We start from the raw sequence: 24,611 nt of genomic DNA on the forward strand, positions 1-24,611 counted from the left end.
CCTGTTACGGGGCCCGAGTAAAGATGGACTCTATGTGCTTACACCCACCCTGAAGGAGGCGCTAGTTGGAGAGAAGGTGTCTTTTGAAAGGTGGCATGCACGGCTTGGACATTGTCAGAATCAGACAGTCAGCTCAGTTCTCAAAGGAAACAATCTATCCTCTTCAAAACCAGTTAGCAAATGTTCTTTTTGTCCATTAGGCAAGCTTGCTAGGAGCTCTTTACCATCTATTAGTCGCTCTAGCACATTTACTTTTGAAAACTTACATCTGGATGTTTGGGGGCCAGCTCCAGTTGCTTCTTGTCTTGGCCACCGTTATTTTTTAATAATCATTGATGAATTCACCAGATTTGGATGGGTTTTTTGTTTAAAGAATAAGAGTGATGTCTTTTCAACCTTCTGTGATTTTTATGCCATGATTTCTAATCAGTATAGTGCAAGGGTTAAGAATATTTACTCTGATCTTGGGGGGGAGTTTCAAAAACTATAACCTTTTTTCAAACGTCATGGCATTATACACAAGATTGCATGCCCTCACACTCATGCACAAAATGGTATAGCTGAGAGGAAAATTAGACATGTTGTTGACACTTGCCTTACTTTGCTAGCCAATGCATCTTTACCTCCAAAATTTTGGAACTATGCCATGATACACAGCATTAGGCTAATTAACTACTTACCCACCAAAATCCTAAACAACAAGTCACCCTATTTCTTGTTCTATAAGAAACAACCTGCCTATAAGGCCTTACACATTTTTGGCAGTGGTGTTTATCCCCTTCTTCGTCCATACAATCAGCACAAATTTGATTTTCGTTCCAAGCTATGTGTCTACCTTGGTCCATCAGAAAATCATTCCGGGGATATGTCTTGAATATGCCACCGGACGCATATACATCTGCAAATTTGTGCAGCACAATGAAGAAGTCTTTCCTGCATCAACAATCACTGCATCATCACCTTCAACTAGCAACTCAGGGGTAAGCACATCGTGTCAACTACCATCTCTACTCGGCCCGTATCCAGGTAATTTCTCTAATCCCAACCCTATAGTATCTTCTTCTAACCTGGTTCCATACTCTGCACCCATCACACCTGGACCCCATCCTGGAACCCCAACTACTCCTCCGGACTCTGAAGCCACACACAGTGCTCCTTTAGCTCCACCTTAATATCTGTCACCAGTGGTCACTACTGCATCAACACATGTTCCTCAGAATGATCCTAACACTCTAGTTGATGCTGCGGACACCATCACACCGGAAATACAGAATGTAATTCCTCATGAGGAGAACATCATACCATAAACAGATTCTCCTCCTCCTGAAAGTGCACCACATGCTCCTATTCCACCTGAAAGGCCCAGGCCTCGCAATGCACCGCTAATTGGTCCACGACAACATTATATGCAACTTCGACAGTCATCTCTTCAGTCAAGAGGAAGGTTTGAGGGACTATTAGCTACACATCCAAATGGCACAGTGGATCCCACATGCTTCAGTAAAGCCAACAAACAATCAGAATGGCGTACTGCCATGTCTGAAGAGATCCAAGCTCTTTTGGACAATGGCACATGGCAACTTGTACCGAGACCACATGATCAACATGTCATCACCTCCAGGTGGCTCTTTCGTACAAAGAAGAAGTCTGATGGAACCATTGAGCGTCACAAAGCTCGCTTAGTAGCAAGGGGATTCACTCAAAAAGCTGGGATTGACTACAAAGAAACATTCAGTCCAGTAATCAAAGCCACAACCATCAGGTCTGTATTTGCCATCGCAGCAGCAAACAACTGGTTCGTCAATCAGCTAGATGTCTCCAATGCATTTCTACATGGAAACTTATCAGAAACCATATATATGGAACAACCGCAGGGGTTTCGGGATAGTGATCGACCAGATCATGTCTGCCTTCTCAAAAAGAGTCTCTATGGATTGAAGCAAGCACCGCGAGAATGGTTCACTCATCTTCGAACATTCCTCCTCTCCCTAGGGTACAAAATGTCACAGGCTGACAACTCTTTGTTCATCAGACGCACCGATACTGAAAAGACTTACATTCTGTGCTATGTTGATGATATACTCATAACAGGGAACCACCCGGCACACATCACCAACACTATTACAGCCATCGAACGTGAGTTTCCCATTCGCAATCTTGGCAAAGCAGAATACTTTCTTGGAATTGAGATCCGATATGAGAAGGATGGCATTCACATGTGTCAAGCCAAGTATGTGGCTGACATCCTCGACAGAGTGAAGATGATTGACTCCAAACCCACACTAACGCCCATGGCCACCACACCAACACTTTCAAAGGAGCTAGGCACCAGCTTAACCTCTGGAGATGAATATAGAAGCATTGTGGGGGCACTTCAATACTTAACATTCACTCGTCCTGACATTGCATTTGCAGTTAACAAATTATGTCAGTTTCTACACTGTCCAACTGATGAACACTGGAAAGGAGTCAAGTGGGTTTTATGCTATGTTCAGGGTACATCAGATTTTGGCATAGTCATGTCTGTCAAACCAATACAGCACATCCATTGCTACTCAGATAGTGATTGGGGAGGGTGTCCTGATGATCGACGATCCACGGGTGCCTTCTGTGTCTATCTTGGATCCAGCATTGTATCGTGGCAGACCCGCAAGCAACCCACAATAGCCAGGTCCTCAACAGAGAGCGAATACAAAGCAGTAGCAAATGCCACTGCCGAACTACTATGGCTCAAATCTCTTCTCTCGGATCTCGGATTTCCATTACCCACCCCGGTTCAGTTATGGTGTGACAATGTTGGAGCAATCTATCTCACCTCAAATCCAGTGTTTCATGCTCGCACGAAACACATTGAGCTAGACTACCATTTTGTTCGTGAACAAGTTCACAGAGGATTTCTCAGTGTCAGATTTATTCCAACCGATGATCAGGTTGCAGACATACTCACCAAGCCGCTAGCTCCGGCTCGTTTCACGATGCTACGCTCCCGCCTCTTCGTTCGTGCCCGCCATCGGCTTGAGGGGGGTGTTAGAGATAATATTCTAATTATCTCTGTAAATAGATTCCTATCTAGTTAGAGTTTTACTCTGTCTATATTCCTAGCTAGGTAGAGTTTCAATACGACTATACTTATGTATTGTATTCCTATACAAACTATTATTGGCTCACTATAAATACAAGGCCTCTGAGCCAGAATCATTAAACTCATTCAATTCATTATTGTGCCTATTACTTATCTGTCTATCTCCATATTCCTATCATTATCAAATCATTCATCCAACACTATATGTTTTCCAGAGATGAAGGATATGGGGATACAAATGACATTCAATTGATTTTAATCACCTGGAATTTCATGAGTTGGAAGATATACTGACTATGCAAATAGAAATTTTAACTTTGCATGGAAAATATGTTAATTTGTCTAAAATTGGACTGACTTGTCAACGTTGGGCCCTCAATTGTACCATTTTTAACGTTAGGGGTATTATTGCTCTTTACTGTCAACGTTAGAGATATTTTTGCACCTTATCCCTATTTTTAATTAGTAAATTTCTATAGTATAATAAAACTAATGGGTAGTTGAGAATATGACTCAACCATTTTGATATAACACATAAGTTATCTGATTAGAAATTAACTTATGCTCATCAGATCATGTTCTTCACCTGAGAGGACATAAAATACAAGACCATAACACAAACTACAACTTCCAATTTCACACATTACAAGAAATTGAAATCCACTTAAGACATCAACCAAAGTACAAATTAGTTTAAAGCACAAATTGGTAGTGAAACGAGACACTTACTTCTTCTAGCCGACTCTAGAACGTCTTTTTCTTGCTTCAGTAATCCCCAGCAGACACCACAAACCCCTATCTCCTTTGGATCTTCTTCCCCTATGATTAAGGAAACTAAAGGGTTTTGATTTTAGAGGAGAGGAAAGTTAGGGTTCTCAGAGGACATAAAATACAAGACCATAACAAAAACTACAACTTCCAATTTCACACATTACAAGAAATTGAAATCCACTTAAGACATCAACCAAAGTACAAATTAGTTTAAGGCACAAATTGGTAGTGAAACAAGACACTTACTTCCTCTAGCTGACTCTAGAACGTCTGTCTATCTTGCTTCAGTAATCCCCAATAGACACCACAAACCCCTATCTCCTTTGGATCTTCTTCCCCTATGATTACGGAAACCAAAGGGTTTTGATTTTAGAGGAGAGGAAAGTTAGGGTTAGGGTTCCATCAAAAATTTAAGGATTGCATTTCATAATCTAGCTTAAGGAAACATGGGATTTTTGGAATTGAGAATACGATAAGAAATAAACCCTAATAGAGAAGATAGAAGTGAAATAGAAAAGAAAAGATGGGTTTGTTGAGTGGAGGGAAGATCGCAACATTAGAAGTGGGAGCTCAGAGGACAGATGTCAAGTTTTTATTAAATCAAAAGTTAATGATCAAGATAAAGGGTGATGATGTAAGGGTAACATATTGATTTAACTTTTACTTTTTACTTTCTTATAAGAAACCTAAAATAATGGGCGGCAATATTAGGCGGGAATTTTGGCGCCAACACTGACTCAAATAAAAAAAATTGAGTCATGATATGAAACCAACAATTATAAATCTGGTAATTACTCCAATCATTCATAAAAAAAAAGAAATAAAAAAAATTGCTCAAATAATTACAACCAACATTTATATGTTTACACCCGTAATGGTTGCAATCTTTCCAACCATCACAACTTTGAAACCAGATTATTTGTCTCAAATGTATTGTATAAATCTGATCATTACCTTTCCAACCAAATATAGGTTTTCCAACCAACATGGTTGTAACATTACCACCATTTTTTAATATGGTCTTAACACATTGGTTGGTAATTACTGATTTTCTTGTAGTGAATGTCTGAAATTGACCAAACTTGTCAATGTTAGAAGTAAAATTGATATTGGTTGCCAACGTTAGAAATAAAATTACACTATTTTAAATATTAAGGATATTTTTGCACCTTATTCCATATAAGGTTGTTGAGATTTCTCTCGACTATTATTTTTTAAATACATATGGTATCAATGTCTGCAATAGTGAATAGAAATTATTTTGTATAGTGACTTTTTTTTATGATTGCTGTTTGATTTATCCTAGTGAGTAAATTTGTTTTGTGGTATTTTCTTGTCACTATTTTAATTTTTGGGGAATGTGTCCTAAAGACAATTTGTTTTAAGTTATTTCGTCAATAAATATTGTTTGATTTAACATAGTTATGACATACTATTATAAGGATATAGTCTTTTATCACATTATAAGATAAAAGGTTCATATATTATCATCATTATACAATGTTTTTATGCAAGATGAAGTGACGAAACTTTATGTTATAAATTGATGAAGCATGTGGACTAAGGCCCACAAAGACTTCCTATGTGTACTATCTAGTCACCACCAGGCCTCTTGGACTCTTACATCCGTACACGTTAAAAGGTGCATTTGGCCCTTTTTACCGTACTAAAGGCATCAAAGACTTAAACCCCTCAAGCCAAAACCTATAAATAAAGGGATCTCACTTCACGGTAAAGGATCAGAACCTCTCTCTCTACTCTCTCTCTACTCTTTATATTTACCTTACTATTGTCCATACTAACTTGACCACCGAATTACACCACAGGGACTACTCCCGACTCAGGCATCGAAGCTCAACCTATACAGCAACCATCGATCTCAACTTCTCATTATAAAATAAATGATAATAATCTTAAACAATCCCAAATCGATGCATTATACGATAGGACTAGTATAAGGTTATAAAGACTTGCATGTAATATGTTTTCATTCATGAATATGTAGCTGATCTCACGTGTTGTAGGTATATAGATATCTAGACAATTACATTGATGTATATGAATGTGTTGATAGGTGAGATCGGGATATCAGAATCTTCCTTATAAACAGCTTCTAGTGACCTGAGAACACAACAAACGGTCAAACAGGGGTCGAAGTCCGACAAACCCTCTACAATGCTTAAGTCAGTGAGGTATCTAGAGAAGAATACTAACTTGAAAGCACTTTAGTAAGGGAGAACGTATAGCTAGTTTTGTACCTGTGGCTCTAACTTCTTAGCTATTTATATGTGAATATTACTTACAAGTGGGCTTGTGTTATGTACAAGTGTCAACTCCTCATTGGCTTCAGACCTTGTTATTCCGCGTTTAAGTAGAGTTGGGCGTGCCTTTTGGAATCTGAAGCTTCTCATTATTCACGTGCCTTATTGATCTGTCCTTCCAAAAAGAGCCTTTTAGGTGGGCTAGGCTAATGTTTGGCCGTTAATGAGCCTGGACCTTAGCTTAATTATTAGGCTCATAATCATTATTTACCATATCAATAGGCATAGGAGATCCAACAAGAGATTTTGCAAGGTATATAATCCTCAGACTTAAATAATCATCATTGTTATCTTGAACTATTGAATTGTAATGCTTTTACTTTGGTCACGTCGCTCTGTAAATACGCTTAGCTCCCAGAAAAGATTATGTATTACATGAAGTAGTTGCAAGATAGTTGAATGATATATTAAGCATTCATCACTCTCGGATTGTGAGAGATATACCCACGGTCTCTTGTGGGAGACTTGCTCTAAATCCTTGCAAGGTGATAGATTCCATATTAAAATTAGAATTTCACGAATCTATCTGGTTTAAGCAACTCGACTTGGAGAAGTAAACAAATGCCTCTTATATATGATTTAGCATATTATATGGTCATGGGTCATTTGGATATAGTTGATGAAAAATCGAATTATACTGCAATTACACACTAACAGGTAAACCGTCCATCAATATAAATTGGGGACCGCAACATCGATGTCGCTGAGTAAATCTTTCATCATAATTAAAATAGAGTCCATGAGTACGTCGTTTTTTCATTTCATCATAGGAGAGGCATTTGATTGGTGTACCATTTTTAGTTATTGTTGGTGTTGAACTCCGTTCAGCACCTCGTGTTAGTCTTCTAATCATCCTCCATTGCCTTCCCGATTTCTCATCTCTCATTCGGGCTAAACGGATCGCCTCCTTCAATGTTTTTGGTATAAATATTCTAATCCCATCGACGATTCCAACTTTGAGTCTGCTCATGAAAGTGCCCAACAAAGCCGTTTGAATCCATCCTTGAACCCAGTTGTGCAGCCTTTCAAACTCTTTATGATATTCTCTTAGTATTCCTTGCCGTTTAATTTTGGACACGAATTTGTCAAAATCTTCACATTCAGTAAGGTGAAACCAAGCCCACAGTTCCTTCATGAATAGTTCCCATGTCAGGATTCGACCTTCCTCCTTCAAAGCCCTTTTGAACCACTACCACCATTGGTTAGCTTCATCTTTAAGGTGAAAAGAAGACAATTGCATCTTTTGAGCCTTAGAAGTTCCTTGGTAATCAAAGACTTGCTCTACTTTTGTCCGCCATTTTGTAGGATCACCTCTTGAGTACATGGGAAACTCGAGCTTTGGTAAATTTGAAGAAAATGCGAGGCTTTCTCCTTTTGAGGAATCCTTAAAGGAATTTATATTATCATGAAATTGATTCGAATTGGAAGATCCTTACCTTGAATTAGATTTCTTTGTTAGCGAGAAAGTTTAAGCCATTTTGTTGACTGACTCTTCCAAGAAACAAAGTTTTTCTTCTAACCTGACCTCCATTTTGAAGAGCATATCCTGTACAGCTCTAAGACATGCTTGTAGATTTTCAATGTGTTCCTTGTTTGTAGCCATGCTTTGATCCCAATTCATGCTCTGATCCCAATTAGAACCCAAGGAAGATGAAAATTTGAAATAATAGAATTCCTTACACTGGTGAGAATAAACTAGAGAATTTAGTTATTGGAATAAGCTTGCTTTTCTTTATTCAAACTGACTCAATTCAAATACAAATTGCATCAACCTCCTAAAAACAGGGAGAACACAACTTACAAATAACAACTAAAAGCATGAATTTAGGCAAAGCAAAAATTTCTTATTCTGATCCCCAAATATCAACATTTCTGATTCTGAACCAATCTCACTCAATACATATATTTTGGATTTAGCTTTGACACCCTTGTTGATCGTGGCCTACATGGCGCTTCAAGCTGAGTCTCAATCGTGTAAGGTGTGTGTAGTCATATGTATGTTTCAGTTTAATTACAACTAACTAGTTCATGATTTATGGAATTTCAAGAAATCAGGAATTTCTAATAGAATTGATGAGTTTACCCGTCTTTACTCTAAAAGCTCGATTTAAGAATCACCAAGCCAGGCCAGCCGAAGTGTAAGGTCTAAGAATAGAAGAGATGAAGCCATCCCTCTGATTCCAATTTATGGAAGGGTGTTGTAATCACTGAATAAAACCAATGCCTTCTGGACCGCCTAGGTGCTCAAAATCGAGAATTCGTCTCGATTTTCTCTGATTAGTCTCTCTAGACGTTTTTTGGTCCCTAAGTGATTTTTAGCCGTTTGGACTCCGCTTAGGCTGCTTAGACCGATAGGCGCCGCCTAAGCGATGATGAACAAAAGTATTTTTTATTGTGAATTTACTTTTTGCTTTATTATAATTCACTTTTGAGTTGTTCCAATTTGGTAAAGAATTTAGCACCTCTCAATTCATCAAGTCATCCACCACCGGAATAGGAAATTTGTCCAAAATTATGACCTTGTTTAGAGAGCGACAATCCACACACATCCATCAAGAGTTGTCCTTCTTCTTCAACAAAATAATTAGACTCGAAAAGACACTTTTACTAGGACGGATAACCCCCATTTGAAGCAATTTTGCCACTTGTCGATGAATCTCTAACTTTTGGTGGTAAGGGTATCGATAAGGGCGGACACACACAAGTCCCTAGCGAGGCACAAGGTTAATACTATGATCATGTAGGAAAGACAATGGCAAACCCATAGGAGTTTGAAATAACAACACAAGCTGCTCTAAAATGGCGTTGAGAGAAGTCTGTTGAGATCAATCCAATTGAGATTCCATCATGAATTCATCTTGCGTCTCCACACCCAAGACCTGTAAGGCTGACATAGAAGAATTGGAGCGAGTCAACCAAGTTTTCAAAGAAGAATTACCTGCCATGTGTTGTCGATTGATTCCTTCTAGAACAAATTCTTGATTTCAGGTAAACCTCATATAGTGCAAATCCCAGTGATGAGTCACTTCACCCAAAGTCTTCAACCATTCGATCCCTAGAACCATATCCAAACTGCTCATATCGAACACCAAAGTCTCCACAGAACACCTGAAATTGCCCATAGGGATAAGGAGGTCAAGCCATTTTTTAGAAATCATGATGCAGTGACTATCTTTTACTCTTGTCAGCCATTCTATATGATCACCTCTTGAGTACTTGGGAAACTCGAGCTTTGCGAATTTTGAAGAAAACATAGGGCGTTCTCCTTCTGAGGAATCCTTAAAGGAATTTATATTATCACGAAATTGATTCGAATTGGAAGACCCTTGATGTGAATTAGATTTCTTTGTAGGCGAGAAAGTTTCAGCCATTTTGTTGACTGACTCTTCTAAGAAACAGAGTTTTTCTTCTAAACCGATCTCCATTTGGAGAGCATATCTTGTACAGGTCTAAGACATGCTTCTAGATTTTCAATGTGTTCCTTGTTCGCAGCCATGCTCTCATACCAATGTTAAGTGGCCCCAATCAGAACTCAAGAAAGATGAAAATCTGAAACAATAGAATTCTATTTATGGTGAGAATAAACTAGAGAATTTAGTTGTTGGAAGAAGCTTGCTTTTCTTTATTAAAACTGGCTCAATTTAAATATAAATTGCAGCAACTCTCCTAAAAACAGGAATAACACAACTTACAAATAACAACTGAAAGCATGAAAATAGGCAAAGCAAACATTTGTGATTCTGATCCCCAAATATCAGCAATGTGATTCTGAACACAATCTCACTCAATATAGACATTTTGGATTTGGCTTTGACACCCTTGTTGGTCGTGGCTTACTTGGTGCATCAACTCGAGTCTCAACCGTGCAAGGTGTGTGTAGTCATGGAATTACAACTAACCAGTTCCAGATTTATGGAATTTCTAGAAATCTGGAATTTCTCATAGAATTGATGAGTCTGCCCGTCTTTACTTAATAGCTCGATTTAAGAATCATCAAGTCTAGCCAACAGAAGTATAAGGTCTAAGAATATAAGAGATGAAACCATCATCTGACTGGAATTTCTCATAAAATTGATGAGTCTGTCCGTCTTTACTTAATAGCTCGATTTAAGAATCATCAAGTCTAGCCAACAGAAGTATAAGGTCTAAGAATAGAAGAGATGAAACCATCATCTGATTCCAATTTATGGAAGGATGTTGTAATATAACAAAGTACTTCAATGACTTTTTTGGTAAAGGGTAACTGACTGAGAAATGCTTTAAGCTCTTTTCATGACTGTTTTTAGCTCTTTTACCAAAGTTAACATATGGCTGTGAGCATCACCTTCCTTTTAGTTCTTTTACCAAAGTTAACATAGGATTGTGAGTGTCACCTTGCTGCTCCCTCTCAATCGAACAAGACTCTTAACCAAATCCAACATTTTACGGTGGGTGGTAAGGCTTCTTTCAAAGGTACGAAACGAATCCAAATTTCTGGAATTTCCAAAATCTATTCTGGAATTTGGAAATTCCAAATTTCTGGAATTTCAAGAAATCTTGAATTTCTAGAATTGAAGAAACTTAAATAATAAAAAGAAGAAACTTTAAACAAGGAATGAATGAGAGAGATGGGAGAGAAAAAAAATAAAAATATATATAAAAATACATTTTGCCTTTTGAAAAGGAAATAAAGAAAAGGAGATTTTTTTTAACAAAACTATCCTCTGCCATGTCATTCTTTCTTTTATGGCATTAGGTGAAAATCTTTTGTTTTTTTAACGGTAGTAACCACAATTTTTTTTTTTTTTTTTTTGCGACAAAAATACCAAAATGATCAGCCACAATGATTTTTTTTTTTTTACAACTAACCCTAAAAACAATTCAAGGAGACCTTATATAAAGATGTATACTCATTTTAAGTTTAACCTATACATATTGTCTTGTACATATTGTCAAACAAGAGGAAATATATTTCAATTAGTTGGAACTAAAAGAAATATCCATACGTCCAACTTTTTCAATTTAAAGTTTAACTTCATTCTTAAAGTTAGTGCAAGTAATAGGAATTTAATTCACCTTCACAATTTATTTCAAGCAGAATAATTTTTCAAGTCTAATCTCATTAACAAAAATGAATTATTTCTTGATAAAAAAATTGAAGGGTTAAAGGAGCATCAAAGTTTACATGGCAAACATTGAAGGTGAGATATGACTTCTCTTCGAATTCCATCTCTTCTAATCTTTCCTGTTGTTGTTAGTGGAAATGGCTTCCTCCATACAATGAATAATTTTGGTACTTTAAACCTGAAAAAAACATTGTCCACAACATCATTTCTCAGACATGTACACTGGAAAAAACAACACCATATAGCCTTCTAATTAAGTAATGTGTGATACGGAACAAGCAATACCCGGATAGATTTCTTTCTCTGCAGTGATTCTGAAGAGTTTGACTGCATAAGAGTAGCTCATTTTCAGAATGGGAATTACATTTCTTGTCAGACCATTGCCAACCTTGTGCTAATTTAATGCAAGCAACGACTATCTCTGTTAAACGAGGATCCGGAATTCCCAGAACAAGGACAGAAGCAACTCCAGGATGTTGTGTCAGGATCGCCTCCACCTTTTGAACCAAATTATTACTCTTTACAGTGATATAATGTTACTGTAGCAGGTTCCAAATTATTTGCTTGATGACTCTATATATATATATATATATATAGGCAGATCATACTCACCTCTTCAGGGTGAACATTCTCCCCGCCGCTCTTGATACGGTTATTGGTCCGTCCAACCAGCCACAAGTTACCAGTGTTATCAATGCAGCCAATGTCACCTGTGTCTAGCCAAACTTTATTGGCATTATCTAGTGTCTTCAATGAATTATGATCACAATATCTGAGCATTGCATGTGGACCTCTAGTCAGAATTTTCCCAATATCAGAAGAGCCATTAGAACATATTTTTAACTCCACATGCGGTGCAGGCTTGCCAACACAGACACCTTGTGGTTGGTTCACCGGCCTGGATTTTGTTACATCATATGAATGCAAATGCTGACCAGGTGTTTCGGATGTTGGATCATAGAAAGTGACAAAGGTTAGAGAAGAACAGCTCTCTGTCATTCCTTCAAGAATCGCAGAAAAGTAAAAAATGAGAGGGAGAGAATTAACAGATCATCTAAGTTAAAGTTAGTAAGGGATATGACATATCCAAGAAAGTTATGAATTCATTGAAATAAAAAGCAATTCTAAGAACATTTTGCAAAGGTCTAAATAACATTAAACCAGGTCCATGTTCTTCAGACACCATTCATCTCATCAGCCAAAAGTTTCTATTGTTTTTTCAGACTGTTAGCCACCTAGGATTCTCATTTTTTAAAGTAAGCTTATTCAATGGATTGATTGGGTTGCTAGTAAACTCAGTGCAACACAGTTTAATGAGAATTTAACACTATCAAGCACCTTTTTCCGCTGAAGCAATCCATATGTAAATTAAGCATTTCACACACAGGTATGCATTAGCATTTCAAAAAACAAAAATGTAATTCATACAGCTTTATGAAAAGGCTACTTAAGAGAACAAAGGATAAAGTTGCATGTGTCACATATGTGACAAAGAAGAAGGTTTAAAATAGCTCTTTACCATCTTGAGCTGTCATTCTGTTATTTCTGCATTAGTAATTATTGTTGTTTTTCCTCATTAGTAAATTGATGTATTTCCTATTCTTATTTAAGGTAGGTTGTATTTCCTATTCTTATTTAAGGTATGATAGAATTATTAGGCCGATTTAAGGTAGGTTGTATTTCCTATTCTTATTTAAGGTAGGTTAGAATTATTAGGGCGATTTAAGCTAGGTTGTCTTTCCTATTCTTATTTAAAATAGGTTGTATTTCCTATGCTTATTTAAGGTAGGTTAGAATTATTAGGGTTGTATTTCTTATTCTTATTTAAGGTAGGTTAGAATTATTAGGGCAATAAATTTGTTAGGCTGGATGTACTTTCCTTGTCCCTTTTTCCTATTTAAGAGAATCAGTCTATACCAATTGATTCCGCAATTGAATAATGAAATCTTTCTTTCTTTCTTCTAAATTCTTCTCTCTTTTCTCTCTGTTCTCATTCTTTTTCTTCCTATTCTAAAATTTTAGTTCATCAGAATCCTAGTTCCGACAGCATGCCTAACAGATATCTTACCATATGCTGAAAGAAGCTTAGCTCTTGGAAAGACTTCGCTGGCATCTTTAATAAGCCCAACTGGAAGACTTCCACCTCCATTCAATATTCTCTTTACAGTTTGCCTCCCTTTTGAAGTTTTGTCTGCCCTGGCAAAATACCTCTGAAAAATATACTGAGCCAATTCACTAACATATAACTTAATTACTAAGAAACCCAACAACAATGATTTGTGGTGCACATCAAAGAGACTAAGAAATACAACAACAACAAAGCCTTAGTCCCGAAATGATCAAAGAGACTAAGAAATGAGAAAGAAAAATTCTTTAGGCAGTGGTTCTAATTTTGATGACAAACTTTTGAATAAAAGCTACAAAAGGGCACTAGGATTGGTCAATAGTACAATATCACTTCCATGTGATGCGTGTTCACGAGGAAATGGAAAAGGCTCTGTGACAGTGTTTACCCTTGAAAGAGTCGCTTAAAGTATGGGAAGGTAGGCACGTTGCTTCATCGTATTGAGTATCTTAGGCAACAGTGTTGACAAAGGTATCAATGCGTTTAATGTTATTCAGATTGTGAGACAATGAAATCTTTTTCATGTTAATTGATTCTTAATTTAATATACCAATGCATCTACAAGCATGTGTGACTTCAAGCATGTCATATCTATGCTGTTCTGTTTCCAATATAGATGACATAGTATTCTTACCTTGTTAATGAAATCAAATCACCCATCATTGTTGGAACAGTAATTAAAGAAGTCACACAGTGCCTTTCGATGACCTCTAAAGCCAATTTAGCTTCAAATTTGCGTATCAAGACATGGGAAGCTCCAACCATTAGCATAGCCATTGCTGATGACAATCCTCCAATATGGCACAGTGGAGTAGTGTGCAAATAGACCTACAAAATATCAAGGAATAAGGAACTGAATCAGAAAACCATCTTTTGTACACCCATCTGAATGAACCTCTACTTTCAGGCATCCTCAATACTAATTCTAATATCCTCCAATTGCCATATGCTGAAACATAGAATAATTCTTGAGGAACAACATACATCATCCTCACAGTAACCAACAATGGCAACTTTTGCTAGGGATTGTACAATCAAAGCTGAATGGCTTATGAGAACTCCCTTTGGCTTTCCAGTAGTTCCTATGTCCATAAGACAAAATAGACCCAGAATATCAATTAGATAGTTAATTTTGAGAACTATTAGAGTTCTATAGAGGAAACTTGAAAAAAAAATGGTAATATCAATAGGAAGTTTCAACAATTAATCTCAAACATAATAACAGTACAAAGTTTAGCTGATACAAGAAACTATGAGGAGATGCTTTTTGGGTTGATGACTTGCAGTTCTGAACCTATCAATACGCACTTGCTGAATATTCTTTCATGAAAAATTAAGTGCATTGATTTTGGCGACGTTCGGATGCAAGTTTATTTCAGCTGGATTGAAAAACAAAATGGGCATGAAGCAGTATAAATTGCATGAAAGGATATTGAGAAATAGGTAAGTGATGAATCCCCTGTACACTACTTGAACTGCTGAGAACTTTTTCTCTTTTACACATCTCTCAAAAGGCTCAATGAACCAGAAACAAAGAAATTGAAGTTCTGTACAGTTACACAATACTCAAGGAGAAGGGAAAGCTTCTTATTTAGATTAATAACCATCATATAAAAAAAAGTCAAATATGCATTAGCAGACAAAAGTTAGAAAATAACTTCTCTAAACATAAGTTGTTTTTTCTAATAAGAGATATCATGCTGACCATAGAAACTCACTTTTCATCCAAACAATCACACTACCTAGAGTGAACAAGAGACTTAAAGTGCTAAATAAAATACCTGAAGTAAAGCATATCAGGGCAGCGCCCTCAGGTGCCCAAGTGTAATCCAATGTTGGAGATCTTATGCCATTTCTTCGAAGCATTTCAGTCGTTATTACTAGAGAAATGAAGAAAGGCAACAACCAGTACAATGTCAATTACTAATTACAGAAAATAAAACTCATAATCCACACAGCATAAACCCACAATTCAAACAAAAAAAATCGCTCATTTCTGTTATAAACTCATAATTGATCATACAGTAAAAGGGAATTACAGCGCACAAAAGTTACATACTGTTTGATGCTTTCTCGAAACCGGAGGAAAATGAATTCAAGAAGACATGCCACTTTAGAGAAGGTATAGCATCACTCTGAAAATCCAAACCCCAAAAACCACAGCTCTCGTCACTCACCAGTAACACTGGCTTGACACTTAACATTGCTGATTTTGCCTCTTCGAAGCTCTGCAAGCTAAGAAATTAAATATGAACTTCATACCATCATACAATGCAGTAATGTAGAAGGCAATGGCCAACCGCACACGCTTACCCATCGATAATTCAATGGAGCAACTATGGCGCCAACAAATGCAACGGCCAGTAGCCACACCAAATACCAATCACTGAAACATGGAATTAACACTAACATCAATAAGATCATACAAATTAAATAAAGGTACTAGTTCAGGCAGAGGAGGAACCTGTTAAAAGCACAGATAGCAACAATGTCGCTATTTCTGAGGCCAAGATCAAGCAGTCCACTAGCCAGGCTCAATACGTCACCAACGAACTCCTCGCCGGTCTTTTTCCGGTTACCGTCGGTTGTCACGATGGAATTTCGACGGGAAGTTGATAAACGCGTGAGGCAGTGGCAAATGTGGGGCTGAGAGAAATTAGCCATTGCCTAAGAAGGTATTTTTGGAGTTTTAGGAAGACCGAGGTGACGCCGATACTGAGTTTTGAGTTTTGAATGAGAAGTGAGAAGCGCGGGTATTATATTATCCGGTTATTCGGTGGCGGATATCATCTTATCTTTGCAAATTGTAACGAAAAAAAGAAGAAGAAGCTTATCCTATAAATTAAATTATTAATTTACGGGATTGTGAATTTAGATAGCTGACGGTCAGAAGTGATTGGCTGTCGTGATTGCTTTGCTAGATATCCATTGAATAAATAAGCTAACTTTTGAGCCATTGGATTGGCACTTACCTATGATACTGGTTTTTCAACAGTGAAGAAAACAGACGTCATATATTTTGAAATATTGAGAACAAAAAAAAAAAACACTGATTAATAGAGGGAAAAAACATTTGCTTTTTCGGAGAATTTTAGATGTATAAAAATACTATTGGACTTTTATGAAAATTCTTACTTTTCTAATATAACACTGTAATAGGAAACAAGAAGGACCTTGGTGTATTTTATGATTCAAATTGTTGTTTGTTGTGTTGTATTTGCGAGAACTTCTATTATGGATCGGATGCAATGAACCCAACCAATAAAAAAAGTGAATCATGCTATCTCATTCGAATGAGTTCTTATATTAAGCACACATGTCATTTGGAGGACCTCAATTCACATTTAGACACGTGTATGGTGACCCCACGTAATAATTCAAATAGTGGGACCTCTTATAATATTTATGGGTCCATGTTACACATGTCAAAATATGTATGGAAGGTCCTTTATTTGACATGGAGAATCGGGTCCTTCTAATAATTTGTCCATTGGAAAATGATTGGTGTAAGGAAAGAAAGTGCATAATTGTTATATTTCTATTGGTAAGGTCCAATGGACTGGGACCATAGTAGAATTTCTCTGTATTTGCTTTTTGATGTGAACTTTTATTGATTTTTTAGTGTTTGATAAAAGGGTTAATTTGAAAAAACATGTGATTTTACGTTTTTGTAAATCGATATCTATATTTTTTTTTTCCAAAACAAACTATTTGGTTTCTATGTTAGCAAAAATGCGACAAATCCCTTAACACCTTTATGTTTACATAAGTGGATAGGGATAATTTAGTCATTACAAAAAAAATTGACTAATATAAAAGCCCAACAAGTCTAGGAATACAATCTCATCCAATGTCCAAATGTTCTCTGTACCTAATCAAGATTTCCTCCAAATTCTTCATAATCTCTAAAAACTCTTCAAATCAGTGAAACTTCACTTACCTGATACAATTATCATCGAACTTAAAAGTACAGTTTCGCGATCGTTTGTACTTGCAGAGACAGAAGAAAAGCGATTTATGGTGCCATGAGTTTAACATCGGGTTCTTCAAGTTTAAACACACCGAATGTATAGTGGAATGGATCTCACCGTTAGTGCGGTCATAGAATATAGAGAAGAACGACATGGACAATGATTAACATATGAAGGAGGTATGTTAGTTGCTCTAGATATCCAAATGAAAATGCATGTAGATATTTTAAATGGATTGACTCACTAGTATATGTTGGAGGAAGAGAAGTTATGCAAGAGATGAAACAGAAAATCAACAATTGTGAGGATGAAATCGAGCAATGTCATGCTCGGGAGATTGAACTTCAATTTGAAATGTAAATTTTAGTAGAGAAGGATAAGGAGTTGTACTAAAAACTGAAGAAATTGCATGTCTTCAAGGCATTATGGAGAATTATAAAAAGATACAATACCCTATATTTAAAAGATGCATAGGAAGAGTTGTAATTTTATGCTTTATGATTGTGTTGCTGTTTAGGTTCATGAGCTTGATGTGAAAGTTGGTTTGCTGCCTTGAAGGATGTAGGTTAGGTGTTCGATGTAATGCCGAAATGAGAAAGATGTTTTGTGTAATTGGATTAAGTAATTACTAATGCTTGAATATTGCATAGTAGGTGTTTGTAAAAATGTTTGCATGAAAAAAATTGGTTTGATTGAGAAACTGTTGTTTGCTTGATACATTTGTTGGTGTAATTGTTAACCTTATATATGTTTGTGCATAATTCTATTTGATGTTCGTGCTTAATTTGTATTTGTACTTAATTGGTGCTTAATTGATTTTTGTGCAGAATCAGTGTTGCACAATTGTTGTTAATTTGTGTTTGTACTTAATTTGTAAATTTGCGAACGTCCCAAATAAAAATAAACATAAAAAAATGTTGTTATGTTCTAAAAATATATATACAAAAGTAGTTGAAATTCTTTTTATTGATTTTGGTAAACAAAATTATGTCAAATATCCAATCTATATGCCATAAAAAAATAGAATAGATTGGCACAAAAACATCCATTTACAAGAGTGGCACAAAAACAAATATCTACCAAATTCACTCTGCAACAAGTTTTGGCGTAAAACAACCATATACAAGATAAGCACAAAAATAAATTCACAACTTGTCCAAAATATGTAATACCTAATATACTAGTTTACAACATATCTATTAAAAACAAAACAAGATCAAACTCTTCACTTGTCACCAGATGGTCTCTCATGCCGAATCTTTCTACCAGTCTTTCAAGGTATGATATCCTTCTGGGTCGCATAGTCCTACTAAACTGTGGCTATTCTGGTTCAACGCTTCTATGTGCGGATGACATAGTTGGTGCAACATAATTCTTAACTCTATGTGGTTTGAAATGTTGAGGAGGCATTAGTGGGTTCTTACTTTGTGGATGATTAGCTCTTCCTTTACCCCCCCCCCTACTTAAACCCCATCTTCTAACTATATTTTCACCTCTTCCAACTTGTTTAAGATACATAATTGAAGTTTCAATATGCCAGTTAACTCGAATGAATATAACAAGTTCCCCAAAACAACATTTATCACCGGTTGACTTTATGCCATTCTTGATCCATCTTCTGTGACAACATGTTGAGCTGATGTAGTTTGTGAACTACTCATAACTGGATTAGATTGCTGCAAATTGACCACAACTCACGAGCATCAATAAATAAACATCTAACTTAATGACCAAATTTGTTTAAAAAAACACTTTATACTTGGTTAACTAGACAATACAAGAGACTCAAACATTTAATAAGTTATGTGTGCAATGACCTAGACAGCTTGTCAAGTTCTTCTAGCTACAGTTCTGCACTTCGTTGTCATGGACTTTCTCATATTACCCCCGCTTTACATCCTATATCATTATGTCAAACTTGATTGCATTTTCCACATTTAACATTGACTCATGCTCTAAAACCCTTTAAATGGTTTCTAAGCTTATTTGCTTATCTAATCCTTCGTTTCGTAGGCCTTCTAGGGTTTTTTGCACAATCCATGGATGGGTATCGAGGTAATTTGTCCTCTCTCATTCCTCCTTTGGAATATATGCACTTTTCAGTTCTCATCATCTCTAAATTCTTCGAGATATTTCTCAACTATGAATTCGGTGGTGATCAAATGATTATCATATTCTCTTGGACAACTATACTCTGGCTTGAAAAACTTGATCCTAAAAGTATGGTTTCTCCCACCATAGATGCCCTTGTCTTAAAGTCACATCCCTCAAACTTACACCCAACATCTATAACATTTTTGCAGTTTTTCTTATAGAAATACGAATAACCTCTATCAATGGCCTAGTACTTTAAAGCTTTCCTAAATTGGCTAGTAGAAGTAAATTTAGTCCCCAGTGCCAACTCAATGTTCATGTTAGCCCTATACTCCACATTAGGCTCAGGCCTCTCACTATCAGAACCGTGTAGACTACCCAATTCATCCTCTAAAGCAAGAGCATGCTCGTTAAACTGTCTCATTCCCTATTCATTTAGCCAATGTACTAGTCCATTAGGTGGTTGATGTGTTGGTTCACGTACTGGTTCATTAACTAGTTCAGGATGTGGTTCATGTACTGATTCAGTTTGGTGTGAAATGTGTGGATTAGCTTGTGCTTCAGTTTTTGGTTTAGATTCAGCAAACATAGAGAGATCCTCAACATCAAATGATTCACCAAACATAGAAAAATCCTCAACATCAAATGATTCAATATCCCATACACTTTCTAAATCATCCCCACCCCCTTCATAATAATCATCTCCAATATAGCTATTCGATATAATGATCATCATTATCCTCTACATAATCATCTTCACCACTTACATATTCATCATCATCACTTACATATGCATCCTTTTGCCCTACATTTACACTTGCACTATCATGCCCTACAACATGCCCTGCATTTACATCAGCAATATCATCACCTACATCATGCCTCACTACATTAGTCATGTGCACATTCAATGGCAGTATAAGAGCCTCAAAGTAGACATCTCATTCATCATTATCTTTGTTAATTAGACACATGAAGCCTACATTCTTGTCATCCTGTATCTCTTCAGAAGACAACTCTCCTGTCAACACAATCACATGATACCACATACGATAGGCATGTCTATACCCCATGTCCCTATATTAATCTAGCGGTTGAAAATAAGAGAGTAAATCTTTATCCACATTCAATGTGGCTACATCCCTCTCCCAAGTACTTCATTAAATCGTCATAGGAAGACCAATTCCCCGAAATTGAAGCACAAAAATTATGCGACCAGTCATACTCTGATGTACATCATCAAACATGCAAAAAGTTGAACACAATAAATATACATACCAATAATCATACACATATGCCATACAGACCCAAAAATCACAAATCTCAAACTCGCAACATGCATGCATCACATGCAAATAATAAGATAATTACATAAAATCCAAAATGTCTACTCTAAAATGAACAAAAACTTAGACGAATAATTCAAGCATAGTAACGAAAAAAAATCAGAAACCCTAAGTCACACAACAGAAACAAAAAACGAAGATGATGAACTTTTACGTGGATGATTATCCTACCTTGTATGGCACGTAAACCCAAGTCAGATGAACCAAAATTTATTGCGACATTCTCTTTTTGCGAAGCAAAATCGAAGCAACTTTTGCGCTTTGTAACTCCAAATTCCGACTTCACATGTTTCGTTTGTAACTCTTTTGCTCATTAGTTGTACTATTAACAAAAACAATATAGGGATTCAGGTGTAAATTAAGGGTATATAATCATTGAAGGTTTCTAGTTTGAAAAGAATATAAAGAGTCTCAATGAAGGTTTAAGTCGATTGAAGTTCTTTTGAGCTTTTATATAAGTAATTTTTTTGATGACTAAACTACCCTTATTTACGTATGTAAACATAATAGTGCCAAGAATTTGCCGTACTAGAAACCACGGGATTTGCTTTGCGGTAAGAAAAACAACATGTACTGTTTTTCAAAAATGTGAAATGACAGAGTTTTTTTTAAAATTAATAATTGATAAAATTAAAATTAATTTTCAGGGTTAGAAAATGTTTAGTATTCGATAAAATTAAAATTAAAAACGGTTTTTTTTAAGTAGAAACAGGAAAAGAAACAACAGAGAAAAACCTAATCTGGGATAAGCCTCGGAAAGCTAACCCCGATCCTATCCTCTAAAAGAAGAGAGGAGAGAAAAATAGGAGGATCAAAAAGGAAGTGACGCCCAACATCCCCTCATGGCCTGCCGCCGCCAAGCGATCAGCAACACGGTTCTGCTCTCTGAAAATGTGGTTGAACTCTATGGATTCAAAGGAAGAGCAGAGCCTTCTAATGGCTTTAATAAGGTTACGGCTATTAATACAAATAAAATAATTATCTGTAATCATCTTGATTTAACGGCTTTTGTTAATATGTTAGATGATTAATATAAAATATTAAATTAATTTTTCTATGTAAAAGTAAAATGGAGTTTAATATTTTAATATAAAAATAAAATAGCATATACCGTAAGACAGAAATGTTCACATGGAAGAATTTCATCATTTACCGTTTGATTTTCAACTAGTACAAGACGTTAGCTTTTGACGCGACTGATATGAAGCGAGAGATGGAAGAAGTAAACTTCCTTCGGTTTTGCCTTGACCAGCAGTAGGGCATAGCGCCTAAACGTTCTTCAAAAGAAAAAGAGAAAAACTACTCTAAACGTCGTAGTTTCAATTTTGAACCCTAAATTCTCTCTTTCGACGAATCCCAGCCGCTCCACGGGATCTTTTGTCCCATCACTCTTCTTCTTCTTTTTCCTTTCCTTTCTCCAGCATAAGAGATTTACTTTCCGAATTCCGGCGTGTATTCCAGCCAAGTGCCACCGTGACCGGTAATGTAGGAGCTAATCAACATTCTTATTATATATATTTTCAAATATTTCTACCACTCATAGTATATTGGATTACGACACCTTCGGGCAAAAATGAAGTTCAATCTAAACATGTGTAGATTGGCAGAAATCAGTCCATCGGATCCTGCAAAATGTTCTTGGCTTCTTTCTTTTTCTTTTTCTTTTTTTCTCTCCAATTGATGGATGACAATCTGAGATTTGCAAGATTTTGATAATAGTTCCTTTTTTTTTCTCTAGCATATTTTTTAATTGTGAAGTAATTCACAAATAAATTGCTCGCATATTGAAACCTACTCCATAATTTGTTCTTTCAAGCTCTCATTATAAGGAGAAGCTTCACTGTAGATTTTAAATAAGTCTGCTGCTTGCTAATGATCTCTGCAATACCTGTGCATCAACTTAATCTTGTTTTGATAAATATGCAATTGATGAGGAGCAGCCATTTCTTTGTCCAATTTGCCATCAGTATAGTATTCAATACATGATGTGCATTGTGCAGTGCAATTTGCAAAAGTTTGAGTTGATAACTGAAACAATTTAACTCTTCTGCAACCAGATTAAGCTTGATGAGTCTATTAGATTCATTCCTTTTTAGTAGTTGAGAATCACTGCAGCTGAATGAAATGGTGAAGGGAATTGAGTAAAGTAATTATCTTTATCTTTCGCTTTGTGGCAGCTAAACATGGGAGCTCGAATTGGGGATAAATGGTCAATGAGGCTTCTATGGGTGTGTGCTATTGGAAGTGTAGCCAGTATGTATTTGATTCAGACCTTATATTTGTTGCTTGTTTTATTTTTCTATGTTGGCATGGTTGCATTATGACAAACATTTTCTTTCTCTCTTTTAGCTTGTAATATTTCTGATACTTTAGTGTTTATTACTTGTGTAGGCCTGTATATGGTTGTTGCAGAAAGACAAGCACAAAACAGAGAACGAGCGTTGGCTGAAAGTTTGAAGGCAATGGAAGCAGAGTCAGGTAGCGCAGGGGATTAAACTCTCTCTGTGATCATCCAAATGATAACGAAAATGGGTTGCAGCATTGAGAAGTTTGGGGTTTTGTACCTAATAATAATGTAATTTACTTTTTGTAGAAGGCTTACCAGGAAATTTGAAATAGAATTATGTATTGTTTCTGCCACTAACTTAATCATTTGCTTCTTGCAAATGATAATTTGTAAATTCTAGTGCTGAGAATAAATAAAGGTATGATTTTTGTTGAGATTTTATTGTGTCCACTGGTTTTATCTTCTTGTTCTAAAATAGAAAAAATGCATATCCCAAGTCTCTAATCAATTCAATTCATTGCTTTTTACTGATAAGCTTCTAACCATACATTAATTGATTATTTTTTAACACATCAAGTCAAATGATCTTTTTAAATGGATATATTAATTTCACAATTAATCATTTTTTAACATATTGCGCCTCTCTTGAACGATTTATATATCTAGTTCAAATTCAATTTCACATGTACACGATAAGTTGACGCAAACTAGTTCAAAGTTGATAAGTTGACGCAAACTAGTTCAAATTCAATTTCATATGTACGAAACCGTTAACATATATCACTTGACAAGTTGACACAAAAAGTTATATGAAAAAGCTAAACCAAATGAGATAAGCGGACTTCGAATGACACACATAGTTAAGTCATTTCATACGGATTTAATGTGTTTAGAAATAATTAATTAGGACTTAACGATGGTAAGCTTACTAGTAAAAAATAAGGGTCCATTTGTTTTATCTGCTGTTTGCTGTTGCTGTTTGCTGTTTCCTGTTACGGTTTGCTGTTTGCTGTTTGAAAAGGCTGCTGTTCCAAAAAACAGGAATTCCCTGCTTTTATAAAAAGCTACTTTTCGGTTACAAAAGGCAAACAGGGGTGTCTAACCAAACATCTTAAACTCTCCTTTTCAAAGTGAAAAGACAAACAGAAGGTCGAAAAGCAGCTACCAAATACCCCCTAAATTTATTTATGAGGACCAAATATGTCTTTTGGCTTTAAAACAAGCTTAAAGTACTAATTTATCCTTAAATTATTCACAATACTTTTTTATCTGATAGGTTACTCGATAACACTTAAATTAAAAATGCTTAATTCCTTTCCTCCAATTGATATTTTGCCAATTTTTATAGTTCGGGAATGAAATAAATGTTATCTAGCACGCGGAGAACAGCAATTTGAATAGGTTAGGGTACAAATTGTGCTATAATCCATTAAAAGTTGATGTCTGTATATGTTATTGTTGTGGTAGGTGGTCAGTTTAGTACTCTTCTTCATTGGCATGGTATTGGCT

At 36.0% G+C, this 24,611-nt stretch overlaps 2 protein-coding genes across 5 annotated transcripts; one reads left to right on the forward strand and one right to left on the reverse strand.

The window, feature by feature from the left end:
* Positions 1 to 7,928: 7,928 nt before the first annotated feature.
* On the reverse strand, positions 7,929 to 16,225 carry LOC136218882 (2-succinylbenzoate--CoA ligase, chloroplastic/peroxisomal). 3 transcript variants are annotated; one of them, XM_066006044.1, is made up of 12 exons: positions 15,869 to 16,225; positions 15,718 to 15,790; positions 15,464 to 15,632; positions 15,186 to 15,284; positions 14,389 to 14,486; positions 14,039 to 14,232; positions 13,348 to 13,475; positions 11,892 to 12,280; positions 11,565 to 11,776; positions 11,339 to 11,457; positions 9,380 to 9,723; positions 7,929 to 9,282 (listed from the first exon to the last, which is right to left on the reverse strand). In XM_066006044.1, exons 1-11 carry the CDS (start codon positions 16,066 to 16,068, stop codon positions 9,707 to 9,709), a joined length of 1,698 nt encoding a protein of 565 aa, XP_065862116.1. In that variant the 5' UTR covers positions 16,069 to 16,225; the 3' UTR covers positions 7,929 to 9,282; positions 9,380 to 9,706. The 3 variants fall into 3 exon arrangements, with proteins under 3 accessions (XP_065862116.1, XP_065862118.1, XP_065862117.1); XM_066006046.1 differs by having other exon boundaries at positions 15,464 to 15,639; positions 15,869 to 15,936; XM_066006045.1 differs by lacking the exons at positions 7,929 to 9,282; positions 9,380 to 9,723 and having other exon boundaries at positions 11,216 to 11,457; positions 15,869 to 16,224.
* A 5,815-nt stretch (positions 16,226 to 22,040) lies between these two features.
* Positions 22,041 to 23,538, forward strand: LOC136220672 (uncharacterized). 2 transcript variants are annotated; one of them, XM_066008470.1, is made up of 3 exons: positions 22,041 to 22,300; positions 22,993 to 23,068; positions 23,207 to 23,538. In XM_066008470.1, exons 2-3 carry the CDS (start codon positions 22,999 to 23,001, stop codon positions 23,308 to 23,310), a joined length of 174 nt encoding a protein of 57 aa, XP_065864542.1. In that variant the 5' UTR covers positions 22,041 to 22,300; positions 22,993 to 22,998; the 3' UTR covers positions 23,311 to 23,538. The 2 variants fall into 2 exon arrangements, with proteins under 2 accessions (XP_065864542.1, XP_065864541.1); XM_066008469.1 differs by having other exon boundaries at positions 22,046 to 22,295.
* The last annotated feature ends 1,073 nt before the right edge of the window (positions 23,539 to 24,611 follow it).

The sequence above is a fragment of the Euphorbia lathyris genome, chromosome 2 (genome assembly GCF_963576675.1).
Source record: "Euphorbia lathyris chromosome 2, ddEupLath1.1, whole genome shotgun sequence".
NCBI classification, from domain to species: domain Eukaryota; kingdom Viridiplantae; phylum Streptophyta; class Magnoliopsida; order Malpighiales; family Euphorbiaceae; genus Euphorbia; species Euphorbia lathyris.

Coding starts and splice junctions, on each gene's coding strand:
- LOC136218882 (XM_066006044.1), bottom strand. CDS start 16,068: ATGGCTAATTTCTCTCAGCCCCACATTTGCCACTGCCTCACGCGTTTA. Junction 15,791..15,868: donor GCTATCTGTGCTTTTAACAG/GTTCCTCCTCTG, acceptor TCCATGTTTCAG/TGATTGGTATTTGGTGTGGC. Junction 15,633..15,717: donor CTCCATTGAATTATCGATGG/GTAAGCGTGTGC, acceptor CTTAGCTTGCAG/AGCTTCGAAGAGGCAAAATC.
- LOC136220672 (XM_066008470.1), top strand. CDS start 22,999: ATGGGAGCTCGAATTGGGGATAAATGGTCAATGAGGCTTCTATGGGTG. Junction 23,069..23,206: donor TGCTATTGGAAGTGTAGCCA/GTATGTATTTGA, acceptor TTACTTGTGTAG/GCCTGTATATGGTTGTTGCA.